Source organism: Sus scrofa, chromosome 5 (genome assembly GCF_000003025.6).
Source record: "Sus scrofa isolate TJ Tabasco breed Duroc chromosome 5, Sscrofa11.1, whole genome shotgun sequence".
In the NCBI taxonomy this organism is placed as follows: Eukaryota; Metazoa; Chordata; class Mammalia; order Artiodactyla; family Suidae; genus Sus; species Sus scrofa.
This window is the reverse complement of record NC_010447.5, coordinates 7,581,294-7,605,476: the sequence shown is the minus strand read 5'-3', so window position 1 is coordinate 7,605,476 and position 24,183 is coordinate 7,581,294. Positions and strand designations below refer to the sequence as shown.

General features: G+C 41.1%; 2 protein-coding genes across 8 annotated transcripts in view; one reads left to right on the top strand and one right to left on the bottom strand.

Annotated features, from left to right (window-relative positions):
- ST13 (ST13, Hsp70 interacting protein) overlaps positions 1 to 22,403 on the bottom strand; it is a 34,693-nt gene extending 12,290 nt beyond the window's left edge. Inside the window, exons 1-7 of the mRNA XM_003481531.4 lie at positions 21,872 to 22,403; positions 14,739 to 14,796; positions 13,525 to 13,600; positions 10,667 to 10,737; positions 5,897 to 5,963; positions 1,776 to 1,860; positions 1,542 to 1,652 (exon numbers count right to left, since the gene is read on the bottom strand). Of these exons, the coding sequence (XP_003481579.1) occupies positions 1,542 to 1,652; positions 1,776 to 1,860; positions 5,897 to 5,963; positions 10,667 to 10,737; positions 13,525 to 13,600; positions 14,739 to 14,796; positions 21,872 to 21,981 (578 nt within the window). The 5' untranslated portion in view covers positions 21,982 to 22,403. The remainder of the gene's footprint in view (positions 1 to 1,541; positions 1,653 to 1,775; positions 1,861 to 5,896; positions 5,964 to 10,666; positions 10,738 to 13,524; positions 13,601 to 14,738; positions 14,797 to 21,871) is intronic.
- Positions 22,496 to 24,183, top strand: part of XPNPEP3 (X-prolyl aminopeptidase 3) — a 51,989-nt gene continuing 50,301 nt past the window's right edge. For 2 of the 7 annotated variants that reach the window (XM_021091467.1, XM_021091471.1), the window contains exon 1: positions 22,514 to 22,866. Coding sequence is in view for 3 of the 7 variants with exons in the window: in XM_021091468.1 (XP_020947127.1) it covers positions 22,615 to 22,678 (64 nt within the window). In the remaining 4 variants the exon portion in view is untranslated. Of the gene's footprint in view, positions 22,996 to 24,183 lie in introns of all 7 variants that reach the window. The other 5 variants (XM_021091470.1, XM_021091469.1, XM_021091468.1 and 2 more) reach the window with 4 other exon arrangements.

The following is a 24,183-nucleotide window of genomic DNA, read 5'->3' as shown; positions in this document are numbered from 1 at the left end:
TCAAAACTTTTTTCCCTAAAATGATTATTTTTAAAACACATTTTTCTGACTTTCTTAATTGAAATGATAGTGATGCTTTCCTGGAAGCAATGGACATACCTAGTGGTCAAACCTCTTCTTCTGCAAAATAATCTCCACTAAAATAAACCATGGCTTCCTGGAGAAACGGCCTATTCTAAGTCCATGTACAAGATGACGTGTTGTACCAGAAGGCAAAGAAACGCTCAAAGACTAGTACGATCAGTCCTAAGACAACCAACAGCAATGCGTGACCCTTTTGTATACTCAGCACTGATAAAAAAATTTTCCAAACCTTTTAGCTGTACCTTTGACTTTTATCTTCATAATCACTAGAGCTACTTTTTTTAGTTATCTAATGCAGTTGGTCCCAAGCATATCTATTTTCATTCGTTTCCATCCACACTTAAAGCACAGTTCCTTTTTCAATCCACGTAAGATGTTAAAGTGCTGGACATTTATCCCCCAAACCACTAATACTCATCTGCCTATTACGTTTTGCTTCCTGGTTTGATTACTACTCTGGGTTAAATTAACGTCTTTATTTTATTTTATTTATTTATTTATTTATTTATTTTTTGTCTTTTGTTGTCATTGTTGCTATTTCTTGGGCTGCTCCCGCGGCATATGGAGGTTCCCAGGCTAGGGGTTGAATCGGAGCTGTAGCCACCGGCCTACGCCAGAGCCACAGCAACGCGGGATCCGAGCCGCGTTTGCAACCTACACCACAGCTCACGGCAACGCCGGATCGTTAACCCACTGAGCAAGGGCAGGGACCGAACCCGCAACCACTGCACCACGATGGGAACTCCTAAATTAACGTCTTTATTCGCCTCTTTATCTGATTTTTCAGGTGACCCAACCATCACTAAAGTAGCTTGAGGCTGGTGAATTCCCTTTTCTATAATATACTGGGGAGTTCCCGTTGTGGCACAGTGGTTAACGAATCTGACTAGGAACCATGAGGTTGCGGGTTCGATCCCTGGCCTTGCTCAGTGGGTTAAGGATCCAGCGTTGCCGTGAGCTGTGGTATGGGTCGCAGACACGGCTCGGATCCCGCCTTGCTGTGGCTCTGGCGTAGGCCGGTGGCTACAGCTCCGATTGAACCCCTAGCCTGGGAACCTCCATATGCTGTGGGAAGCAGCCCTAGAAAAGGCAAAAAGACAAAAATAAAATAAAATAAAATTAAAAAAAAAATATATATATAGGTTTTTTAACATTAAGGTACAAAGATAAAGTCTGAAAATAAAAGAAAGTTTTTAAGACACTGATACAAAGCCACTCTTTTTCCTCAAGATAACTTTGGAAAAAACCCTTACCTTACATCTGGCTCTATATTGCCAAAGTCAGTGGCATTCATTGAGTGGAAAGTATAAAAAGAATTTTTATTTTCTTTGTTTCTTATGACAGTCCAACAATTCTTCATATTGAGCATGTATAACATTAAAGTTAAATGCAATTTGTTTTTAAAGAAAATATATTAAAACATCAGATTTAAAAATTAACTAAGTCTCATTATTTACCTGTGTGCTTTCCCTCGCCACTTGTATGGCTGAGCTGAATCAGGATTTATTTCAATAGCTCTGTCACAGTCTCGGATGGCAGCATTTGGCTTCTGTAATTTGATGAAGACACTAAAAAATAAGTATGATGTTAAAAAGCATTCATTTCAAACAATTACATCTTTGGGATTGCCACAAGGCAATTCTTATTTAAATAAAGAAGGAGAAATTAGCTTTTTTATTTAGAGTTCTCACCTGGCTCTCTTGGCATACAGAATGGCCAAACGAGGATTTAGCTTGATGGCATCTGTGAACAAGTCAATGGCTTTCTGCAGTTCACCTGAAGTGAAACAAAAGTTTACTGAGAAATAGTCGAAACAAAGTATTAGGGAGTTTCCGCTGTGGCTCAGAACGTTAAGAACCTGACTAGTACTCATGAGGATTCGGATTCAATCCATCACCCCACTCAGTGGGATAAGGATCTGGGGATCCTGTGCTGCCGTGGTGTAGACTGGCAGCTGCACCTCCAATTTGACCCCTAGCCTGGGAACTTCCATACAGACTCGGTTGGGCCCTATAAAGCAAAAAAGCAAAAACAAACAAAAACCACCAGAGAATCTGGAGTTCCCACTATATCACAGAAAGTTAAGGATCCAGCCTTTGCTCTGCAGAAGCACAGGTTCAATCCCAGGCCCAGTGCAGTGGGTTAGCAGCTATGGTGCTGCTGCTTGGATTCAAGCCCTAGCCCAGGAATTTAATTCCCATATGCCATGGGTGTGTGTGGGGGGGCGGGGGGATAGATATATATAAAACTATTCCTCACCTTATCACCCTAGACCCAAGGTTTCCACACAGTGCACCAAAGAGATTTAGACAGTTTATCTGGCATCACATGAACTGCTGGCTAGATGTCTATTAGTTTCAACACTGGATCACTACATTCATTACCACTATATTCTGATAGTATCTTAGAAAAAAAAAATTTTTTTTCATTTTATGGCCACACTTGTGGCATATGGAAGTCCCTGGGCCAGGGATCTATCAAAGCCCTATGCCATAGCCACAGCAGATCCAAGCTGTATCTGTAACCTACGCCACAACTTACTGCAATCCCAGATCCTTAACCTAATGAGAGAGGCCAGGGATGGAACCTGCATCCTCAAAGACACCTTCAGGTCCTTAACCCACTGAGCCAAAAAAACTGTTGTTCAGCAGTTGCTGTGGTAAAAATCAAGAACTCTTGGCATTCCCATTGCAGCTCAGTGGGTTATGAACCTGACTAAGCGGTTCCTGTTGGGGCTCAGCAGTAATGAACCCAACTAGTACCCACGAAGACTCAGATTTGATCCTTAACCTTGCTCAGTGGGTTAATGATCCAGCGTTGCTGTGAGCTGTGGTGTAGGTTGCAGACATGGCTCAGATCCAATGTTAGTATGGCTGTGGCATAGGCCGGTGACACCTTCGATTCAACCCCTAGCTTGGGAACTTCCATATGCCTCCGGTGTGTCCTAAAAAGACAATTATGAAAAAAAAGAACCCAACTAGTGTCCATGAGGACTCGGGTCCAATCCCTGGTCTGAGTTAAGGATCCAGCATTGTTGCAAGCTGTGGCGTGGGTCGTGGATGTGGCTCAGATCCCGCATTACTGTGGCTGTGGGTATAGGCCGGCAGCTGCAGCTCTAATTCGACCTCTAGTCTGGGAACTTCCATGTGCCGCAGGTACAGCCCTAAAAGAAAAAATAAAAATAAAAAATCAGGAACTGCAGGAAAAAAGATGTGGAGTAGGCAATGAAGGTGGCAGTGTCCCAACTTATTCCAAGATTTGAGAAGCTGTTTAGTGCCCAACACATATCCACAGCTTACTAGAAAATAGTTATTTAAGAATTAAATTGAATATATTTTCTTTCAATTTGTGTTTAATTACTTTTTCAAACTCCAACTTGCTAGGACACAGATACCTGTTAGACTGTTTGGACCTAAATACAGTATAAAATATGTATTCCTTTTGGACTAGGATTGCTGTGAAAAAAATGAAAACAGTAAGGACAGTATAAACATCGGAAGTTTGGGAACCTTTTTCCCAATGCAAGCCATCATCATTAGCCATATGGACTACAAAAGAGGTCTCAGCATCTAAAACACTGCCTGGAACACAGTATGCCTTCAATAAGTACTTGTTGAACCAACATATTAAACTAAAAAAAGCATAACAAAAATATGTGACAGCTGGAAACACTAAGGTCTTAATAAGAACAGTACTACTCCAGGGACATTACACATATTTACTCATTTATTTCTTATGACTCTATTAAGTAGGTTCTATTACCCTTATTTTACAGAGAAGGAAACAAAAACAGAGGCAAAGAGAGTTAACTTCCCTAAGTTTACCCAGCTAGTAAGTACCAGAGCTGGGATTCAAACCCAGGAACTTCGGTTTCTTAAGTCCAGGGTTTAACTATATTCCTGCCTCTCCAACCCCAGATGGGGCCTGAACCTACAATCCCTAGCTTAGAATACTACTGTTTTACCTCTTTAGGATGTACCATAAAATTGCACTTATTCTAAAGTCAGAACTAGGCTATATTTACACATAAACACAGCTTTGAAAAAAATAAGGAAAAACAAGAATGTTACTTAGGTGGTGGCTGCTTCATTTTCACTTTGTTAACTATTGCTTAGGCAACATATATAAAAAAATTTTTTTAAATAAGACAGCAGTTCCCTTGGGGCATTGTCACTGCTGTGGCTCTGGTTACAGTTTTGTTGCAGGTTCAAACCCTAGCCCAGGAACTTCTACATGTCAGAAGTGTAACCAAAAAAATAAATTAATAAAGCAAGACAATATGCAAAAATAAGCGACAAAAATAATAAATGAGTTGACAGTATGACACAGTAAGATCCTGGGGAAGCCAAAACCCCTCTGAGCCCTCAGGTTATTCATTTATCTGTAAAATGGGCAAGTATGAAATTTTAATGAAGTAATGCACAATTAAAACAATAAAACTGGAGTTGGCTATTGTGGCACAGCAGAAACAAATCTGACCAGTATCCATGAGGATGCAGGTTCAATCCCTGGCGCTGCTCAGTGGGTCAGGGACCCAGCATTGCTTCAGCATAGCCTGGCGGGCACAGCTTTCATTTCACCCCTAGCCTAGGAACTTCCATATGCCAAGGGTGTGGCCCTAAAAAGCAAAAAACAAGAAAACAAAAAACAAAGCATAATAAAGCTTCCAGGAATGTGGAAAGCACAAAAAATGTTGGGTAAACATCTTCGGTAGCAGAAAAATGAAGAAAGGATGGTCAGGATGAGCAGCAGCTGGGACTAACTGATGGGTACAAATTACAAGTCAACACAGGTGAACAGTTTTATAGAGAAGCAATGAAGCACAGGTAAGGGAACATTCTAGGAAAGTGAGGTCTGGCTGGAATGAAGGGTTAACATTCAAAAAGAGAATAAGGCTAGGAAGGCAAAATATGGGATCTGACTAGCAGATCTAATGCTATGATGACCTTCAAAATGTATGCAAAAGTTAGTCACAGGTTACAAACAAAGGAGTGTGTAACAATAAAAAGCCAATCAAAATAAGAATAACTAGGGGCATCGAACAGAAATAATAAAGAGACATTTCAGGCAAGCAAACTATTCAAGTAACTGCAATAGTAACACATAAGGATCTAAACTAAGAAGGCAGTACGATTACCAAAAACAAAACACAAAAAACAATTTGGAACAGCAATCAAAACTGAACTCATTCTAAAATAAAACTTTAGTCATCTTGTAAGTTTATGGATGAAGTCCAAATGCACTCAACAATGGCACTGTGACACAATACATCACACTGCCATGAAGAGGTCTGCAAAGTACCCACGTTGATAACTTGTTCTTATAAATTACAACTGATTAAACATTATAATGAATGCTATCAGCACTCTCCCACTCTGAAAGGATTTCCTGAAGAGGTTCTAATATACAGAAACTAGAACAAGAGGTGTTATGTTGATGGACGACGTCTGTCAAGGGTGTTACTATGTGAAAACGTGAGGCTCACTGTTCTAACACCAAGTTGGGGGAAAAACCTTTCACCTTTTTAAAGCCTCTTGTCAATGGAGAAACACCAGAATATAGTCAGAAAGGACAGTGACATCAGTAGCTGTACATACCGTGAGGCAAGATAACTGATACCTGAGTCATTTCAGGCTCTTCATCAATTGAAAAGGGGTGAGTGGAGACAGGACACTTCCTTCTCCGGTAAAATACACTCAAATTTAAGTTATCTTCCACTTTCCCATATTAACAGTTGCTGCAGTAGAGAAGTAGAAGCAGAGAACATTCAGACTACTACAGAAATGCAGCAAAGAAAAAAAAAATCACTCACCATTATTTAGGGCATCGATGGCAGCCACTTTTTTATCATTTGCCTGATCCATCATCTCCTCGGTTATCTAGGGGAAAAGTAAAGATCAACTTAGAAGTAGCAGAAGAGCAAAGAGAAGGAGGAAGCAATTTGGACTTTCTTAGGGATGTGCAATCACAACCTCCAGGGACCAGTCCTGTGCTACAGCAGTGACAAGGCCTTAACATTCTGAGCCAACAGGGAACTCTAAGAGGTTAATTATGGTAAATGATCAGTAACTTTTAATCTTTCCACTGAACAATACATTTCGCTCCTTATACTCTGCCCTAGACTTCCCTCCATTCCAATCTGAGTAGGTTTTTCTGCCCTAGCTTTACCAACTCCTTTCTAGGTATTCACAAGCTCAGGCATACTTCATTTTATTGCACTTTGCAGACATTATTGTGCTTTTTCTAAATTGAAGAGTATGACAACCTCTGAGTCTACTGGAGCCATTTTTACAACAGCATTTGCTCACTCTGTGCCTCTGTCACATAACTCTTGCAATACTGAAAATTTTTGATTATTTTATTTGTTACAATGATTGATGATCAGTGATCTGTGATGTTACTACTATGGGTTGCTGAAGGCGTAAATGGTTAGCATTTTTTAGCAATATTTTTTTTTTTTTTTTTTTTTTTGGCTGCAGCGTGCAGCAGCCTGATGTGGGAATCTCAGTTCCCAGACCAGAGACTGAACCAAGGCTGGAGCAGTGAAAATGTTTAGTCCTATCCATTAAACTCCCAGAGAACTCCCACAATAAAGTATTTTTACATCAAGGTATGTACATTGTATTTTTAGACATAAAACTATTGCACACTATTAAGACTAAAGTATAGTGCAAATGCAACTTTTCTTTTTTTTTTTGGTAACCCTGTGGCGTATGGAGTTCCAGGGCTAGGGATTAGATATGAGCTGCAGCTATGGCAACACCAGATTTTCAGCCCACTGTCCTGGGCTGGAGATTGAACCTACATCCCAGTACTCCAGAGATGACACTGCTCCTGTTGCGCCACAGGAGAAACTCCATAAATGAAACTATATTTGTACAGGGAAACCAAAAAACTCACTCACTATATTGTGGTGGTCTGGAACCTAACTTGAAATGAGATCCCTAACTCGCAATGAGATCATACAGGAGGTATACCTGTACTAAAACGCAGTCTCCTCCTAAGTGAAAAATTTCATAAGAAACTTGAATCTTCAGAAGAGAAATGTCTTATTCTTTTGGTCTAATAAACACCTGTTGAGCACCTACACTAGACAGAACCACCACTATACAAGATGCGAAAGAGTCTGAGATTCTGTGGTGGTGCAGGGGAAACAAACCCAACTAGGAACCATGAAGTTGTGGGTTTGATCCCTGGCCTCGCTCAATGGGTTAAGGATCCTGTGTTGCTATGAGCTGTGGTGTAGGTCACAGACTGCTTGGATCTGGTGTGGCTGTGGGTAACAGCTGTAGCTCTGATTCAACCCCTAGCCTGGGTACCTCCACATGCTGAGGGTGTAGCCCTAAAAAGACAAGAGCCCCCCCCCGCCAAAAGATGCTAAGAGTACAATGATTATTAGTAATAAAAACGTATAACAATATTAAAAAAAAATGTATAGCAACATTCTGTGTAAGAGACAATTTAACAAACAGGCAAAAAACCACTCTCACCATCACTGTAAAATATTACTGAAGGTGCTAGGTAATTCATTAAGAAAATGAGTTGAGAGGCTAAAGAAATGGAAGGAAAAAACCAAGCTATTTTTATTTATATATACCCAGAAAACCCAATAGTTATTAAATCTAAAACAATTCAATAAAGTTCAGATACAAGAGCAACATAAAAAACAACCCCAGGAGTTCCCGTCGTGGCACAGTGGTTAACGAATCCGACTAGGAACCATGAGGTTGCGGGTTCGGTCCTTGCCCTTGCTCACTGGGTTAACAATCCGGCGGCGTCGCCGTGAGCTGTGGTGTAGGTTGCAGACGCGACTCGGATCCTGCGTTGCTGCTGCTCTGGCGTAGGCCGGTGGCTACAGCTCCAATTCAACCCCTAGCCTGGGAATCTCCATATGCCGTGGGAGCGGCCCAAGAAATAGCAACAACAACAACAAAAAAAGACAAAAAGACCAAAAAAAAAAAAAAAGAACACCCCCAGAGTTGCTCTACATCAGCAAACATCAATTATAAAAGGATCTGGGGAGTTCCTGTCGTGGCGCAGTGGTTAACGAATCCGACTAGGAACCATGAGGTTGTGGGTTCGGTCCCTGCCCTTGCTCAGTGGGTTAACGATCCGGCGGCGTCGCCGTGAGCTGTGGTGTAGGTTGCAGACGCGGCTCGGATCCCGCGTTGCTGTGGCTCTGGCGTAGGCCAGTGGCTCCAGCTCCGATTCAACCCCTAGCCTGGGAACCTCCATATGCCGCGGGAGCGGCCCAAGAAATAGCAACAACAACAACAAAAAAGACAAAAAAAAAAAAAAAAAAAATTTTACATGGATGAACAAAGAGCTGGTAATAACCAAAAATGCTCAAGGGCTGGGGGGCAATATAAAGCTAAGTACAACAATGCATCACTGAGTACGTGGAAAAAAATCAGGCAAGTAGAACAAGAAAACACCAAGAGACCCACACATACACAGAAATCATAGTTCTTGCCACTGGTGAGAAAAAGACCTTTTCTTTTCTTTCTTTTTTTTTTTTTTAATTTTTTGCTATTTCTTGGGCCGCTCCTGCGGCATATGGAGGTTCCCAGGCTAGGGGTCCAATTGGAGCTGTAGCTGCCAGCCTACGCCAGAGCCACAGCAACACGGGACCCGAGTTGCGTCTTGCGACCTACACCACAGCTCACGGCAACGCCGGATCGTTAACCCATTGAGCAAGGGCAGGGATCGAACCCGCAACCCCACGGTTCCTAGTCGGATTCGTTAACCACTGTGCCACGACGGCAACTCCAAAAAGACCTTTTTCAGTAATGGTGCTGATTGTTCCATTAAAAGTGAAAGGCAGGAGTTCCCATTGTGGCACAGTGGAAACAAATCTGACTAGTATTCATGAGGATGCGGTTCGATCCCTGGTCTTGCTTAGTGGGTTAAGGATCTGGTGTTGCCATGAGCTGTAGTGTTTGCTGCAGACTCCTTGTAGTGTATGTCGCTTGGATCTTGTGTTGCTGTGGCATAGGCTGGCAGCTACAGCTCCAATTCGACCCCTGGGAACTTCCATATGCTGGGAGCGTGGCCCTAAAAAGAAAAAAAATGAAAGGTACAGTTTTCAGAAAGAAAAAAACATTAAAGCAATTAAAATTGAGATAATAAAGCATAATATACAGAACTTTCAATTTAACTGCATTAAAAGATTTCGTTATTAAAACAATGCAAAAATACGAAAATAAAACAATGTAGAGAAAAGATAAACCACAAACTAGCAGGAAAAAATGTGGCGTACACAGGAAACATCCGGAATATAAAATGAACTTATAAATCAGAAAGAAAAAGATAAACAAATGTAGGAATTGCCATTGTGGCTCAGTGGAAATGAATCCCACTAGTAACCACGAGGTTGTGGGTTTGATCCCTGGCCTTACTCAGTGGGTTGGGGATCTGGCCTTGCCGTAAGCTGTGGTGTAGGCCAGCCACTGTAGCTACGATTCGACCCCTAGGCCTGGAAACCTCCATATGTTGCTGGTGAGCACCCCCGCCAAAGATAAATATATATAAAAACTCAGAAGAGGACCTCACAATCACCTGTGAATGAACAACAAACATCAGAATATGTTAACTTCATCAGTAATCAGGAAAATGCAAACTAAAAGCCACAAGGATGTATCACTTCACACAGCAAGTTTCATAAAAATACACCATCATTGTAACATACTAATCACACCTTAAAAGACAGGTCCAGATCCTCACCAATACTTGATATGATACTTGCACACAACAGTATCAAGTACTGGTAATGATCTAGAGCAGCCTTTTAAGCCGAAGTATATTACAGTGATTCTCAAGTTTTTCATGAGCAACCCCCAAAGAGCCTTTTTAGACCTTTTTTTCCTTACTCAGTCCCTCTATTTTAATATTGCTGATATACTGCATATATGTTAATGGGCTATGACCTTTGGAACACTACTAACCATTGTATTATCTAGGCTTTTTAAAGCCCCTCTCCCAAGAACTGATTTTTCATCACCTCGAGGGCAGTATCATTCCCACTGTGACAAAACCATTTTTGAAAATAACCTGGCATTAGATATTCCACTTAGATGAACTCTACAGTCTCAAGAGCAGTACAATCAGATGCAAACTAAAATAGGTAAACAGAGGAGTTCCGGTTGTGGTACAGTGGAAGCAAATCCGACTAGGAACCGTGAGGTTGTGGGTTCAATCCTGGCCTTGCTCAGTGGGTTAAGGATCCAGCGTTGCCATGAACTGTGGCGGACGTCACAGACGTGGCTTGGATCTGGCATTGCTGCGGCTCTGGCATAGGTCGGCAGCAACAGTTCCAATTAGACCCCTGGCCCGGGAACCTCCATATGCTGTGGGTGCGGCCCTAAAAATACAAAAAATAAAAAATAAAATAGGTAAACAGAAAACAAGTATTTCAGAGATTGTTAGAGAACATGATTAAAAATAAACGGAGTTTTCACAAGTGATAAAATGAAATGCTTTCCTAAATGCGTTAAGTCAGAGAAGACTCAACTTGTGCTTTTCCTGTAAGAAATATATAAAATAATCACAATACAGCAAGCAGAAAATAAGTCATTAAACTTACCTCTACATTTTCATCTCCCATTTCCTGAGGAGCATCAGTGTCTGGTTCAATCACACCTTCATTGTCAATTTCTGAAAGAGTTAAAAAAACAACAGTAAGAACAGTGCTGTCCAATATGGTAGTTCTTGGCCACATAAGGCTATTAAATTAAAAATTAATTAACCTTGACTAATACAACTGATGAACTGAATATTCCACTCTAGGTTAATTTATTTGATTTAAATATTTCCTTTACTGATTTTATTTAAACTGATACACTAAAAATTTCTCTATTAAACACAATTTAACTGCTTCAGAAAGACATTTCATTTGAACAGTTATGTTATGTAAGACATTTATTATACTGTAGTGGGAATACTGGCAAGTACCTAGTTTACAGTACATATTACACACACCACTGATTTGTTAAGTGTCAACAAACTGATTCAATTTTGTTTTACACAGCAGTATACTACAATGTTTTTTTAAAAATATTTTATGCGGACAGCACAAATTATAATAGCACTTTGATGTAAATCATGATGAAATATTTAATTTTACTATTCTTTGTCCTTGAAGACATAGTATGGATAAATTTGATTTTTTTTTTTTGCACTTTTTAGGGCTGTTCCTGCGGCATATGGAGGTTCCCAGGCTAGAGGTCAAATTGGAGCTACAGCTGCCAGCTTACACCACAGCCACAGCAACACCAGGTACGAGCTGCATCTGTGACCTACACCACAGCTCACGGCAACGCCAGATCCTTAACCCACTGAGTAAGGCCAGGGATCAAACCTGCATCCTCATGTTCCTAGTCAGATTCGTTAACCACTGAGCCACAACAGGAACTCCTAAACTTTAACTGCAAACTGATGCATACTACTGATGCAGAATTGAGCCCCAAAGATAGCACTATGACCAAAATGGTAAAGAAAGAGACTGGTAAAGGCTATGCTGCAAATCTCATGGTGGATGACTGTAGTTTGCTACTGCAAGCAAAACAAAATAATTGCTGTACATAAAAAACTTTTAAAAACAATAAACAAGAGACTTTTTAGCAAATAAAGTGAATGTGATAAAAGCAGTTTCCCCTTAATCAAAAAAGAATGAAATTAAAATTAGCTACCTGAAAAGACAAAAAGACCAAAAAAACAAAGCCCAAAAGAACAATGTTGCTATGGCTCTGGCAGCAACAGCTCCGATTTGACCCCTAGCCTGGGAATCTCCATATGCCACAGATGAGACCCTAAAAAGACCATAAATAAATAAATAAATAAATAATAAGCTACCTGAAATCAGAACATCCAACAAAAAACTTTAAATCAAACACTGAGCTTGTAACTCTAATTATAAAACAGCTTGATTCATGCAAAAAATGCTTTCAAATGGCGGTTTTTTCTTGGGGCGGGGGGGGGGAAACGACAGCATGTGCAGTGCAGTGACCTGATGTGGGATCTCAGTTCCCAGACCAGGGATCAAACCTGAGCTGCACTGGTGAAAAATGCCAAGTCCTAACCACTAGACCACCAAGGAACTCCCAGATAGAGTTAAATTTTAAAAATTATTATAGTCATAGTAGCGTTAGAAAATTTTTAGACTAAGAAACACTTTGTAAAAGCACAAGATCTGGAGTTCCATTGTGGTGCAGTGGAAACAATCCAACCAGAACTATAGGGGTGCGGGTTCGATCCCTGGCCTCGCTCAGCGGGTTAAGGATCCAGTGATACAGTGGGCTGTGGTACAGGTTGCAGATGAGGCTCGGATCTGGCGTTGCTGTGGCTGTGGCATAGGCTGACATCTGTAGCTCTGATTCAAGCCCTAGCCTGGGAACCTCCATATGCTGTGGATGTGGCATTAAAAAAAAGCAAAAAAAAGGTAAAGATCTCATTAAGCCTCCAAAGAGTAAGACCTTCCTCACATATTAAAGATCAAGAGATTCAACAATCTGAAAAATGTTAAGTATTTTTCTTTAGCTTTTAGATAGGTTCTATAAATTAAGAGACTGCCCAACTGATAACTGGGGTATGTATTTATATAGTCCAAATTTATGAAGAAATGGGTCCGTTTGAAGCCTAAAAACACAAAACCAAATAAAACCCCAAACCCAGGGCATAGGTATCAATTCTTCTAGCTGAACCAGTTTTATTAACACAGACGCAGGTACTAAAGGGAAATAATTTTGTGGTACTCGATTTTGTTACTGGAAACCTTTTACATGTGCCTAGAAACACTTGGGTACGTGACCCAACTTTTCCAACTACAACTGAATAATGATCAATTATTTCCAACAAAAAGATAACATCTGCATTGAGATATGCTATAAAAACTCCGAATTTGAAGACGTAGTGGAAAAAAAGGAAAATAGCTCACTAATAACTTTTCCATACTGATTTCATGCTGAAATGGTAACATTTTACATATATTGGTTTATATACATCATTTCAACTGTTCTTGAGGTTTTTTTTTTTTTTGTCTTTTTGCCATTTCTTGGGCCGCTCCTGAGGCATATGGAGGTTCCCAGGCTAGGGGTCAAATCAAAGCTGTAGCCACTGGCCTATACCAGAGCCACAGCAACGCGGGATCCGAGCCGCGTCTGCAACCTACACCACAGCTCACGGCAACGCCAGATCCTTAACCCACTGAGCAAGGGCAGGGACCGAACCCACAACCTCATGGTTCCCAGTCGGATTCCTTAACCACTGCGCCACGACGGGAACTCTTGTTCCTGAGTTTTAAAATGTGGCTCCTAGGAAATTTTAAGTTTCATATGTAGCTTATGTTACACTTCTATTAGATAACAATGAATCAATTTAGTAAAAAAATCAACACAGGACCATATCCCGAGATTATCAGATAAAATACCACTACCATCTCCTCACCCAGATCACTTTCCTCACTTGACGGTTCATCTGTCTTTATGTTTTCCTCCACCTTCTTACTATCTGTTTTTTCTTCCTAGTAAAGGGAAGGCAAACAATGCTATCAGTATTTAATAACACACCCAATATAGTGCTATTAATTTACAAAGTATAGTATGCTGTATGTATAAGCTATCCACATACATTGTATTTTAGTTAATTCTCTTCCTGTTTTATTAAACTAATTTCAGTTTTTTATTTTTATTTCTTCTTAAAGTATAGGTCCAGCCCCTACCTTTTAGACACTGAGTTTTAGAACTTTAAATATTCTGGAATTTAAGACGCTAATAAAGTAGATATATTACATAGTACCCTCAATGGGTACTGCAGTCCACAACTCTCCATAATCAAACACATTACTACTTTTGCAAAATAAAAAAATTTTTAGCAGAGATATAGATTAAATGTAATTTTGTCTTCATACAAGTTTATCATATGGCAAATTATCAAGGGCTCAGAACCTACCAAACCAACAAATGACTCATCTAAAAAAGAATACTTCTGAAGCTTTGACTTCTTTCATTTCACCAAAGATATGCTAAATAATAAAACAGCCAATTTTCTTATCAATTTAAGACAGCTAATCAGAAAACTGAGAAAAAAACCTTTCATAAGTGACGGCAAAAAGAGGAGGAAAAAAGAGTTCTGAAGGGAGCATTCTTAAAAAAAGAGTTCTGAAGGGAGCATCTTCCCCCACATTCATCTTCAAACTTCAGCTCCTGATTGTACATACTTTTTTATAAAGCAACACCACGAATCATTCTTGGAAATAAATATCCTTTGGATGTTAGGCAGAAAAAATTAAGAATTACTAACCTGAGCTATTTTTTGTTCACTTACCAAATATTAATAAAGTATTAAAAAACACTACGCCACATGCTAAAAAAATGATGATGAAAACTACAAATGCACACAATCACAAAGCCTACCACTTCCAGGTCATGCATATAACATGCATACAGCATTCAACTCTTTTATTCTACAACACAGTGAACATTCAACCCCATATTCTCAGTGGTAACTCAGACTCCAGACATTTGATGTCCAAATAGAAATTTTACAAGGTGATCTTGTGGAAATCAGGAGTGGTAATTTGAAGACAGCAGGTGAAAAACATCCCTAAGAAGCCATATAGTACTTTATCACTAAACATACAAATTTGATTTATAACTTACCTTGGTATTTTCTTCTGATTTAGTTTTATGAGTAGCAGGTGGTATTTTACCCCCCATGCTTAAGGATGATGGGAAAAAAAAAAAAAGACATTTGTTTAGAAAACTAAAATTCATTAAGCCAAGCAACATATATTTATGCTGGGGAAAAAATCCGACACTTAGTCATCTTTTAAACAAACTTTCAAGAGTTAACTCAATTAATTAGAATGCTTCAGTATTATGATTAAGTATTTTTTCAGCTTAAAAAATTCTTTTTATAGCACACTGGTTAATAAAAATCTATCCCTTTCCTTGCCTCAATAAGCCTAAATAGAAGTTCTTGCTGTGGCACAGTGGGTTAAAAATCTGACTGCAAGGAGTTCCCATTATGTCTCACTGGGTTAAGAACCAACTAGTATCCATGAGGATATGGGTTCGATCCCTGTCCTCACTCAGTGGGTTAAGGATCTGGCATTGCCAGAAACTTTCATATGCCACAGGTGCGGCTAAAAAGAAAAAAATCTAACTACAGGGGCGTGGGTTGCTGCAGAAGCACAGGTTCCATCCCCAGCCCAGCACAGTGGGTTAAAGGATCCAGCATTGCCAGAGCTGCAGCTCAGATTCAATCCCCTGCCCAGGAACTTCCATATGTCATGAGTGTGGCCATTTGGGAAAAATAAAAAAGTCTAAATAATATAATTATATGGTTTCTTTGCCCATTCCTAGGGAAAAATGAAGCAGAAAAATATGCAATGACAAAATCATTTGTACAAGTCATTAATTTAGAGTTCAGTAGATATATCTGAATCCAAAACTTTGAATTTTTAAATCAAATTTTGATATTTAGTAAAATTATCTCAATTAAATTCAAATAGGCAGTTCATGAAATATCTATGAAGTCACAGTACAATACTGAAAACGTTTATTTCCTCTGAGTAGTGTCTACTACAAGGATTTTTTTTTTTTTTTTTTTTTTGCCATTTCCTGGGCCACTCCTGCGGCATATGGAGGTTCCCAGGCTAGGGGTCTAAACGGGGTTTTCACAGCAACACCAGATTCTTAACCCGTTGAGCAAGGCCCTGGGATCGAACCTGCGTCCTCACGGTCCCTAGTCGGATTCGTTAACCACTGTGCCACGACGGAACTCCTACCACAAGGATGCTTCCTTGCTTCTGTTCAAATGCCTCTCACATTGCAGATTTTCCTCCTTACCCTTCTACACTTCACCCATTAGAACAACTTCTTGACCTTGCCTTCTTTCCCAAATATTCCAGAACAACACTGTGAGTTACTTACAAATAACTTAAAAACAAAGGAATAAAAGACCATGAAGAATTAACATTACATGCTCCTTTGGGGATAGACTCTGAAGCATAAGGGCTACATGCAACAGCCCAGTGACTAAAATGATCAAGGGCACTCCACAAGAGTGAATGGAGGCTCAAGGTCACAAAGACTTAACATGTGCCGTTTAAAAAAAAAAAAATTCTTAAAGCCATTAAGTTTCATGAAAAAAAGATACGTTAACTTGGACACCAGAAAGGAAACCTACTCCACAACACCTCAAGCATCGAATTCTTTTTAACTAGAGCTATCACACCCATACTTACACTCATTTCGGTTGGGTGAAACTTCTGGACATAAAGTATGTGTACACTGGATTTAAAGGGATACTGGTTTTCCAAAGTTCTTCTGCCAACTTACAAATATTAGCAGTGTATGAGAATTCAGCTGTTCCACAGTTTGGCCAACACTCAGCTACCATCCATCTTTCAAATTTTTAGCCATTTTTGATAAGGGTGTAGAAGTATCTCATTGTAGATTGAGTCTTTGTATGTATTTTTTAGCCATCTTTGTTTGTTCATGTATTTATTAGCCATATTTGTTTTTGTTTTGTTTGGCCGGGCCAGATGCATTCAGAAGTTCTGGGGCCAGGGAGTTCCTGTTGAAGCTCAGTGGAAATAAATCTCACTGGTATCCATGAGGACGCAGGTTTGAACCCTGGCCTCACTCAGTGGGTTAAGGATCTGCCTTTGCCGTTAACTATAGTGTAGGTCACAGATGTGGCTCCGATTTGGCGTTGTTGTGGCTATGGCATAGGCCAGTGGCTAGACTCTGATTCGCCCCTGGCCTGGGAACTTCCATATGCCTCCGATGTGGCCCTAAAAAGATGGGGGGGGGGGTTCTGGGGCCAGGGCTCAAACCAGCGCCACAACAGCTCCTTAATCCGATGAACCACCACCAAAGAACTCCTATTAATTTGCCATTTTAAAAACCTTTTTTGTAGAGTGTTCCCATTGTGGCTCAGTGGAAACAAATCCAACTAGTATCCATGAGGATGCAGATTCGATCCCTGACCTTGCTCAGTGGGTTAAGGATCCAGAGCTGCCATGAGCTGTGGTGTAGGTCTAAGACACAGCTTGGACCCCGCGTGGCTGTGGTGTAGGCCAGCAGCTACAGCTCTGAGCACAGCTCTGAGCTACAGCTCCCATTTGACCCCTAGCCTGGGAACTTCTACATGCTGAAAAAAAAAAAAAAAAAAAAAAAAAAAAAAAAAAAAAAACCCTTTTTCAAAAAGTTCAACTCTTGTCCAGCCTTTTACTAAGTTATCTACATTTACATTGTAGGTGCTCTTCATATATTTTATATACAAGCTCTTTGTCAGTTTTACAAATTGCAAATTATCTTCTCCCACCCTGTGACCTGCGCTTTCACTCAATGGTTATCTTTTGACCAAGCAAAAACATAAATGCAAAATAATGAATGTAGTAATAAGAAACAAGATTTGTAATTTTTCCTAAGTATCATTCAATGAAAAAAAGGTGGGTTCCTGTTGTGGCACAAAAGGAAAGTGGTGCCTTTGCAGCACCAGGACACAGGCTCAATCCCTGGCCTGGCACAGGGGTTAAGAGAGCCAGCACTGCAAGAGCTGTGGTTCAGATCTGATTACTGGTATGGGCACTCCATAGGCTGCAGGGCGGCCAAAAAAGAAAAACGCGCATCTTTCCCATTCTATTTAATGTGACAGTCACAAAAAATTTTTTTTAGTTACTCAATATGCTTGATATGGAAAAATGGCTCCCGTGTGCAATCATTAAATCATTACATGATCCAAACTAAGAATGCAATTCAGCAAAGTGAAATTATTTGGAACATTTCATTTCCAAACGAAAAAAATAAAGAATAAGCATACAAACAGGACAAAATTCTTTTTTTTTTTTTTTTTTTGCCTTTTTGAGGGCTGCTCCTGTGGCACAAGGAGGTTCCCAGGCTAGGGGTCGAATCGGAGCTGTAGCCACTGGCCTACGCCACAGCCATGCAGGATCGGAGCTGCGTCTGGGACCTACACAACAGCTCACAGCAACACTGGATCCTTAACCCACTGAGCGAGGCCAGGGATCGAACCCGCAACCTCATGATTCCTAGTCGGATTCGTTAACCACTGAGTCATGATGGGAACTCCCAAAATTCTTTAAAATTCTGTTCTACTGAAAACCTATTTGGAAGAGCACAGTAAGCACTACTGCAAAATAATCCTTTTGCAGCTAAATTTCAATGAAGACACCAGTCTTCTTAAACTGTGTTTTCCCTAAGTTTCAAAATGCAGCATCCAAGAATGTGTTTAGGATGACATCCAAACACAGTCCTAACAGTCTAATGTTATGTTAACACTTTGGGAGGTGACAGTCCTACCAAGTTATGTGTTAAGTTAAATCTAATCCTAAGGAAAGATCAAACTCAAATTGAGGGAAATTCTACAAAATAACTGTCACAGAATACTGAAAATTGCCAAGATCATGAAAATCAGTGAAAGACTGAAGAACTATTTCAGAACGGAGGAAATTAAGAGACATGACAATATAATTTTGAAGATTAGATAATGCTAATGCCTCAGTGTCATGTTCCTGAGGAGATGGTTATATTGCAAAGGACTGTCCTTGTTTGTAGAAAACACACGCTAAATGGTGTTAGAGACACAGTATTGGAAATAGTTCAGGAAAAAAGGTCTTTGTACTGTATTTGCATTTTATCTGCAGGCTAGAAACTGTTTCCAAGAAGTTAAAAAATTTAAAGCTTGGGAAAACACAAGACAGTTATTCATAAACTAAATCTAGAGTTTCTCACATTCCCAATTGTTTAACTATTGGAAGGTAACACCTATTTATAGATACAAAAGTTGCATTTTGTGCTTCCAAGATTTAAAACAAGCTAGTTCCCTGCCAAAAACTGCAAATTGGATTTTGCCAGTATAAGCATTTATGTTTCTAAGTAGGACTAGTGCAGAGACCTTCCTTACGTTGGCCACGGAAGATTTCAGTCATAATTCTCTTGATTTGGTAACATTCAATCTACTCTGTTCTATAGTTAATTATATAAAACAAGAGGTGTTATATTCCAAATTCATTGAAAGTACAAATGCATTCTGTTCATTTAAAATATTTGCTAGGATTTCCCTGGTGGCCCACCCTTAGTGATCCTGTTAAGGATCCAGCGTTGTCACTGCTGTGGCATGGGTTCAGTCCCTGGCCAGGGAACTTCCATATACCACAGGCGAGGCAAAAAAAAAAAAAAAAAAAAAAAAAAAAAAAATCAAGAATGTGAAATACTGGCTGAAAGTCCAGGTGCCACACACTGTGCTGGAGACTAGAATACAAAGATATGCTCTTTATTCTTAAATTACCATTAAATGAAATGATGAAAGCAATTACAAGATGCAAAGTAGGTAAGATTGTCAAACAGGAGAAAAGAGCTCAGAAAATGCTTCCACCTCTAAACAAAAAAATTTCAAAACAAATTTCTTGAAAAATGTAGCCTCCCTGATCCCCACTGCCTATTGGGCCAAATTTTTTTTCTTATCTCTCTGTTCAATTTGTTAAACTAACAAATTCTTAACAGCAAATAAAATTTAGGCTCTAAACAATAGTAGAAGTTATGGCAAATAAGCAAAAGGACTGTTCTTCCATGTCTAAGCATGGGTATTCATGTCTAATTTAGTAAGGAGCAGAGAAAAACCAGAGACGGTTTCTACTTGAAGAGCCCTAAAAGTAGGACTAGGCTTACAGAATATTCCTGGACCTAGAGTCTCCACATTCAGTCCAATCTCCTATAACATTTTTGTCACTACCCTCTCTACTTTTATGTAAGTGGAACAAGACATTGTACCCACTCAGTACAACGTTCAGCCCTGGTGCCAGCTATTTCTTCCTGTAGTATAAGTCCGGTAAGAAAGCAGAAAAGAGAGGAACTGATACATCCCAGAGACTACAAAAATGTAAGTTTAGATTAAAACAGAAAAACAACAACTTGTAATATCTCAACTTGTAACATCTCAATTTCAAGCTGAGGGTAAGGTGCATACACACGCCAAGATCCTTCATCCCATACTCAAACTAACAATTTAGGCTACCAAAAGAAAAAAAATGAGTGGAACCAAAAAGAAGAACCAGAATCACCTATGGGAAACGTTAAAGTAAGAAATACGGCAATTGTTTTGAAGCAAGGCTTGACAATATTTTCCAGACTTTACATTGGAATTCTCTACATAGCCACTCCAGCACAAATTACAACACTATTCTTAGCTATGTTTTAACATTTTTGTCAGTACCCTCTCTACTTCTACGTAAGTGGAACAAGACATTGTACCCACTCAGTACAATGTTCAGCCCTGGTGCCAGCTATTTCTTCCTGTAGTATAAGTCCGTTTTACCTGGAATTTTAGAAACAATTTATTAACTGTAAGCTACTTCCTCTAATGAGTAAATAATAAAAGAACAAAAGCATACAAATGTCTTAAGCGAAGCTTCTGGATCATCAAGTTTTACAAAAGAGAGAACAACTAAAAATCTAAACCTCAATTCCTAGTCCTGAAAATCTAACAGCACCTTACAGGTTTTTTTTCTGTTAAAAAGCAGAAATTGGCAAAAAGGTATTCTAACTTAGCAATTAAATCACTACAGTAACTAATCCTTAAGTAGTCTCAGAATTTTACATAAATAACATGAGGAAATATCTTATTTAGAGTAGCTAAAAAACCAGTAGGGAAGGGAGGAGAACTGAGAAACTTCTTAGAGAAAAAACATTATTATCCCACCAAAAGCTGATTGATCTGAACTTAAGTTTCTTCCTTAGAACAAGCTTACTGGAAGACCCATTCTTTCAAATATTTGCTAAACATGGGTTCAATGTCCCGCGCAAAAAAATTAGTAAAATAAACAGATCATTTAGGGTAGTACCTTTTAGGGCTCACATTGTTTTGCAATGTCGCTATTTATCACTGCGCGGTGCAACTAGTATGTCACCTCTCAAAATTCCTCACGTAGTAGTGAATTTTAAAAATCACTTCGGGAAAGATTTCCCTTTCTCCCTTAAATTCCTCCACAAAACGCAGAATACTAATCTCTATTACACGCTACATATCAAAACGAATTTTTGTATTTATTCATCTGTATCCCTAAATAGATTGTACTTATACTGTTTCCTCGCTAGCATTTGGCACAACGCCTGTTCAGTTAATTCCATGCACGTAGCGACGTACTCTGGAGTTAAAGATAACAAGAACAGATCGTGTTAACACGCGGGTCCTCGAAAAATCATTTTTCTTAAAGTGCCTGAAGTGATGGTACTGCCACTAATCAGATATAAAAAGCGATTCCCAAAATGATTCTACGCCCTTAAAGTCGTTGTAAATGTAATCAAAGCTAGGTATCATTTTTACAACACTTTTAAAGACACAGTGCGTAAGGGAGTTGTTTTGTGTCACTGCGACCTAAGCAGGACACCAGATTTCAAGAAAAACAACTCCACGCGAAAGCCGAGTCTCGCAGCTCGCGCCCCTCCCCCTCACGTCTTCCGTGTCCAAGTCCCCGCAATCGCCTGCATCTCGCCCAAGACACACCCCCGGCGGCCTCCGGGGGCAAGGAACGCAGCTGGGCCTCTGCCTTCCCTGCCTCTCAACTACCTAAGCTCCCCGATCCCCCACTGGACCCTCGAGGGCGCCTAGCTTTCCCGGCCACGGAGCGAGCCACAAAGCGAAGGCGACGCCACTGGCCTCGCCACCGAGCTCCAGGCTCCGCCGCCCCGCGCCAGCTCCCGCCTAGCTCCCCCTCCGGCCGTCCCTCTTCCCACCCCCAACGGTCCTCAGGCCCGGGTCTCACCTCTCCACCCACTCCCTCAGGAAGCGCATTTCCTCGGTGTGCAGAACGCTCGGGTCCTGCTTACACATTTTCACGAAGGCTCGAAGTTCGCTCACTTTGCGGGGGTCCATGGTCCGGGCGCGGCGGGAGGCGGCGGGCTCGGCGGTGGCTGTGGCCCGATTCCAGGCCCGGGCGCTGGCTCAGCGTGGCGTAAAGGGGGCGGCTGCCGCGAGGCAGAACAGACTAGAACCTCCCCGGCCGCTGGCTCCGCCCACCCAACGGTCTCGTGACCCCGGGTCCTTCGCCCGTTCATTCCTGCTCCCTTTACCTCTGCCCTGCGCACTAGCTAGAACATTCTAGAAGTGTGGCTGTTCGTGCGGTGCCTGCCTTTGCACGCACGCATTCTTACAGCCTTAACTCAGAACCACAGCTCTGCATGGTTAAGTCCCCAGCCGTGCTTTCAAGGAGGGCAGGACCTCTCGGCCCCTGCAGGGAGCCATTTAGAACAGGACATTCTGTGAGTGTGGCCACTAAATGTAACACGACGTCATGACGCCCAAAGGGCTCTCCGGCCGGAGCAGTGGTCACAGCTCCGCACGTGACGTCAACATTGGGCGCCGCCGCGGGAGGAAAGCCCGGCGAGCGGCGCCGGCCGGAAGGGGAGGGGCGCTTGGCCGAGGTTTCCTGGCGACGCAGCCCTGCGGGGCGCCGCTTCTACGGCTGTTTTTTTTTCCTTTTCTCCCAGGTCCGTGTGCGTGGCAGTCATGCCTTGGTTGCTCTCAGCAACTAAGCTTGTTCCCGCCGTAGCAAGCGCCCGCAGCCTCTCAGGTTAGACTCACCTCCCACAGTGTCCCCTCCAAGGCTTGCTCGCTGAGAAGCCTGAGGCGCACCAGAGGGAACCACGTCGATCTCGGGAGATTCCTGGTTCGGCGGACCCTTCTCCTGCTGGGGCCTCCACTCCCAGACCCTCTGTGCGCTCCTGGGATTTCTTCTCTACCTGCTGCTTCTGGAAAAGGGTGGGCCTTGTGTTCGCTCTACCGTTGAGGTATTCGGGGAGGTTGAAATGATTGCAGAGAGAAAAGCGTGCCCTGTCTTCCCGCAGGGGCTGTCTTCACAGTAACTTGGACTCATGGAAGTTGTAGCAGGTATCACACTTGCTCAGGTGTCAAAGTGTCTCACATCGAGTGACTCTCGTTTCTATTAAGTGAACGTAAGATTGTATTTTCGTGTTTTCAAAGATTTAACAGCTCCAGAATGGACAAGAAACGAATGTTTGCTAATACAAATTCTTTTGAGTAGTTCCCTGTCAGAGATACTCGTGAGGCTTTTTATGTCTGGAAGCCTTGCTTGTTAAGGCCAGATGGAGTAGTCCGGGAATATGGGGGCCATTTTTTTAGGGTGTACTCTGTCACGAACAATTAAAGTTCTTTGCCTTTACTTGTGACTTTTGCATTTGTTGAGGCTTTGTGTAAAACGTGATTAATCAAGGTTTAGGGCAAGGTACTGTATTTGGTACACACCAAAGTATTCATAATGCTTCGTTTTGCTTCAGCAGTATAAATAACTTTAACCACCTCTTAATGTTAATATAATATACATAGATAGGCTTTTTGAATGAGTGAATGATGAATGATCCTCTTGGATCGTTGCAATTCCAATAAGTTAGAGCAAATACCATTTTACCGATGGGGAACTGAAACTAACACAGTAACAAGTAAGAAGTCAGGAATGTTAGTTGTATGATTGCCATCTAGACCTTTTGCTGTTATACCTCTACTTGGTCTTACTCTGGCTTAGTAGAGCCCTTTTGGAACTTTTTTTTGGGGGGGGGTGTCTTTTTGGAGCCACACCCATGGCATATGGAAGTTCCTAAGCTAGGGGTCTAATCAGAGCTGCAGCTGCCGGCCTATGCCACAGCCACAGCAACTCGGGATCTGATCTGCGTCTGCGACCTACACCACAGCTCACAGCAATGCTGGGTCCCTAATCCACTGAGCAAGGCCAGGGATTGACCCTTCATCCCCATGGATGCTAGTCAGATTCGTTTCTGCTGAGCTACTCCATCTTTTGGAACTTTTTAGTAAGCCAGAAAGAATGTATCTTCAGTTAACAACTTTTTAGTCGTCATTGTGGATGAATCTCCACTTCACTAGAGTTGCTCTCAGTCCAGGTAGATGTTAGAAAAGCAACGGATAAATAAGAATATAGCAAAGGATGATAATAGTGTCTTGACTCAAGTGACATGGGGGCTCAAGCAAGGCAGTAATGGGTTGTAAATATGTTATTCTAGGATTTTATTAAGTTTTAGAAAATTCCGCTGGCTTTTGGTGGTC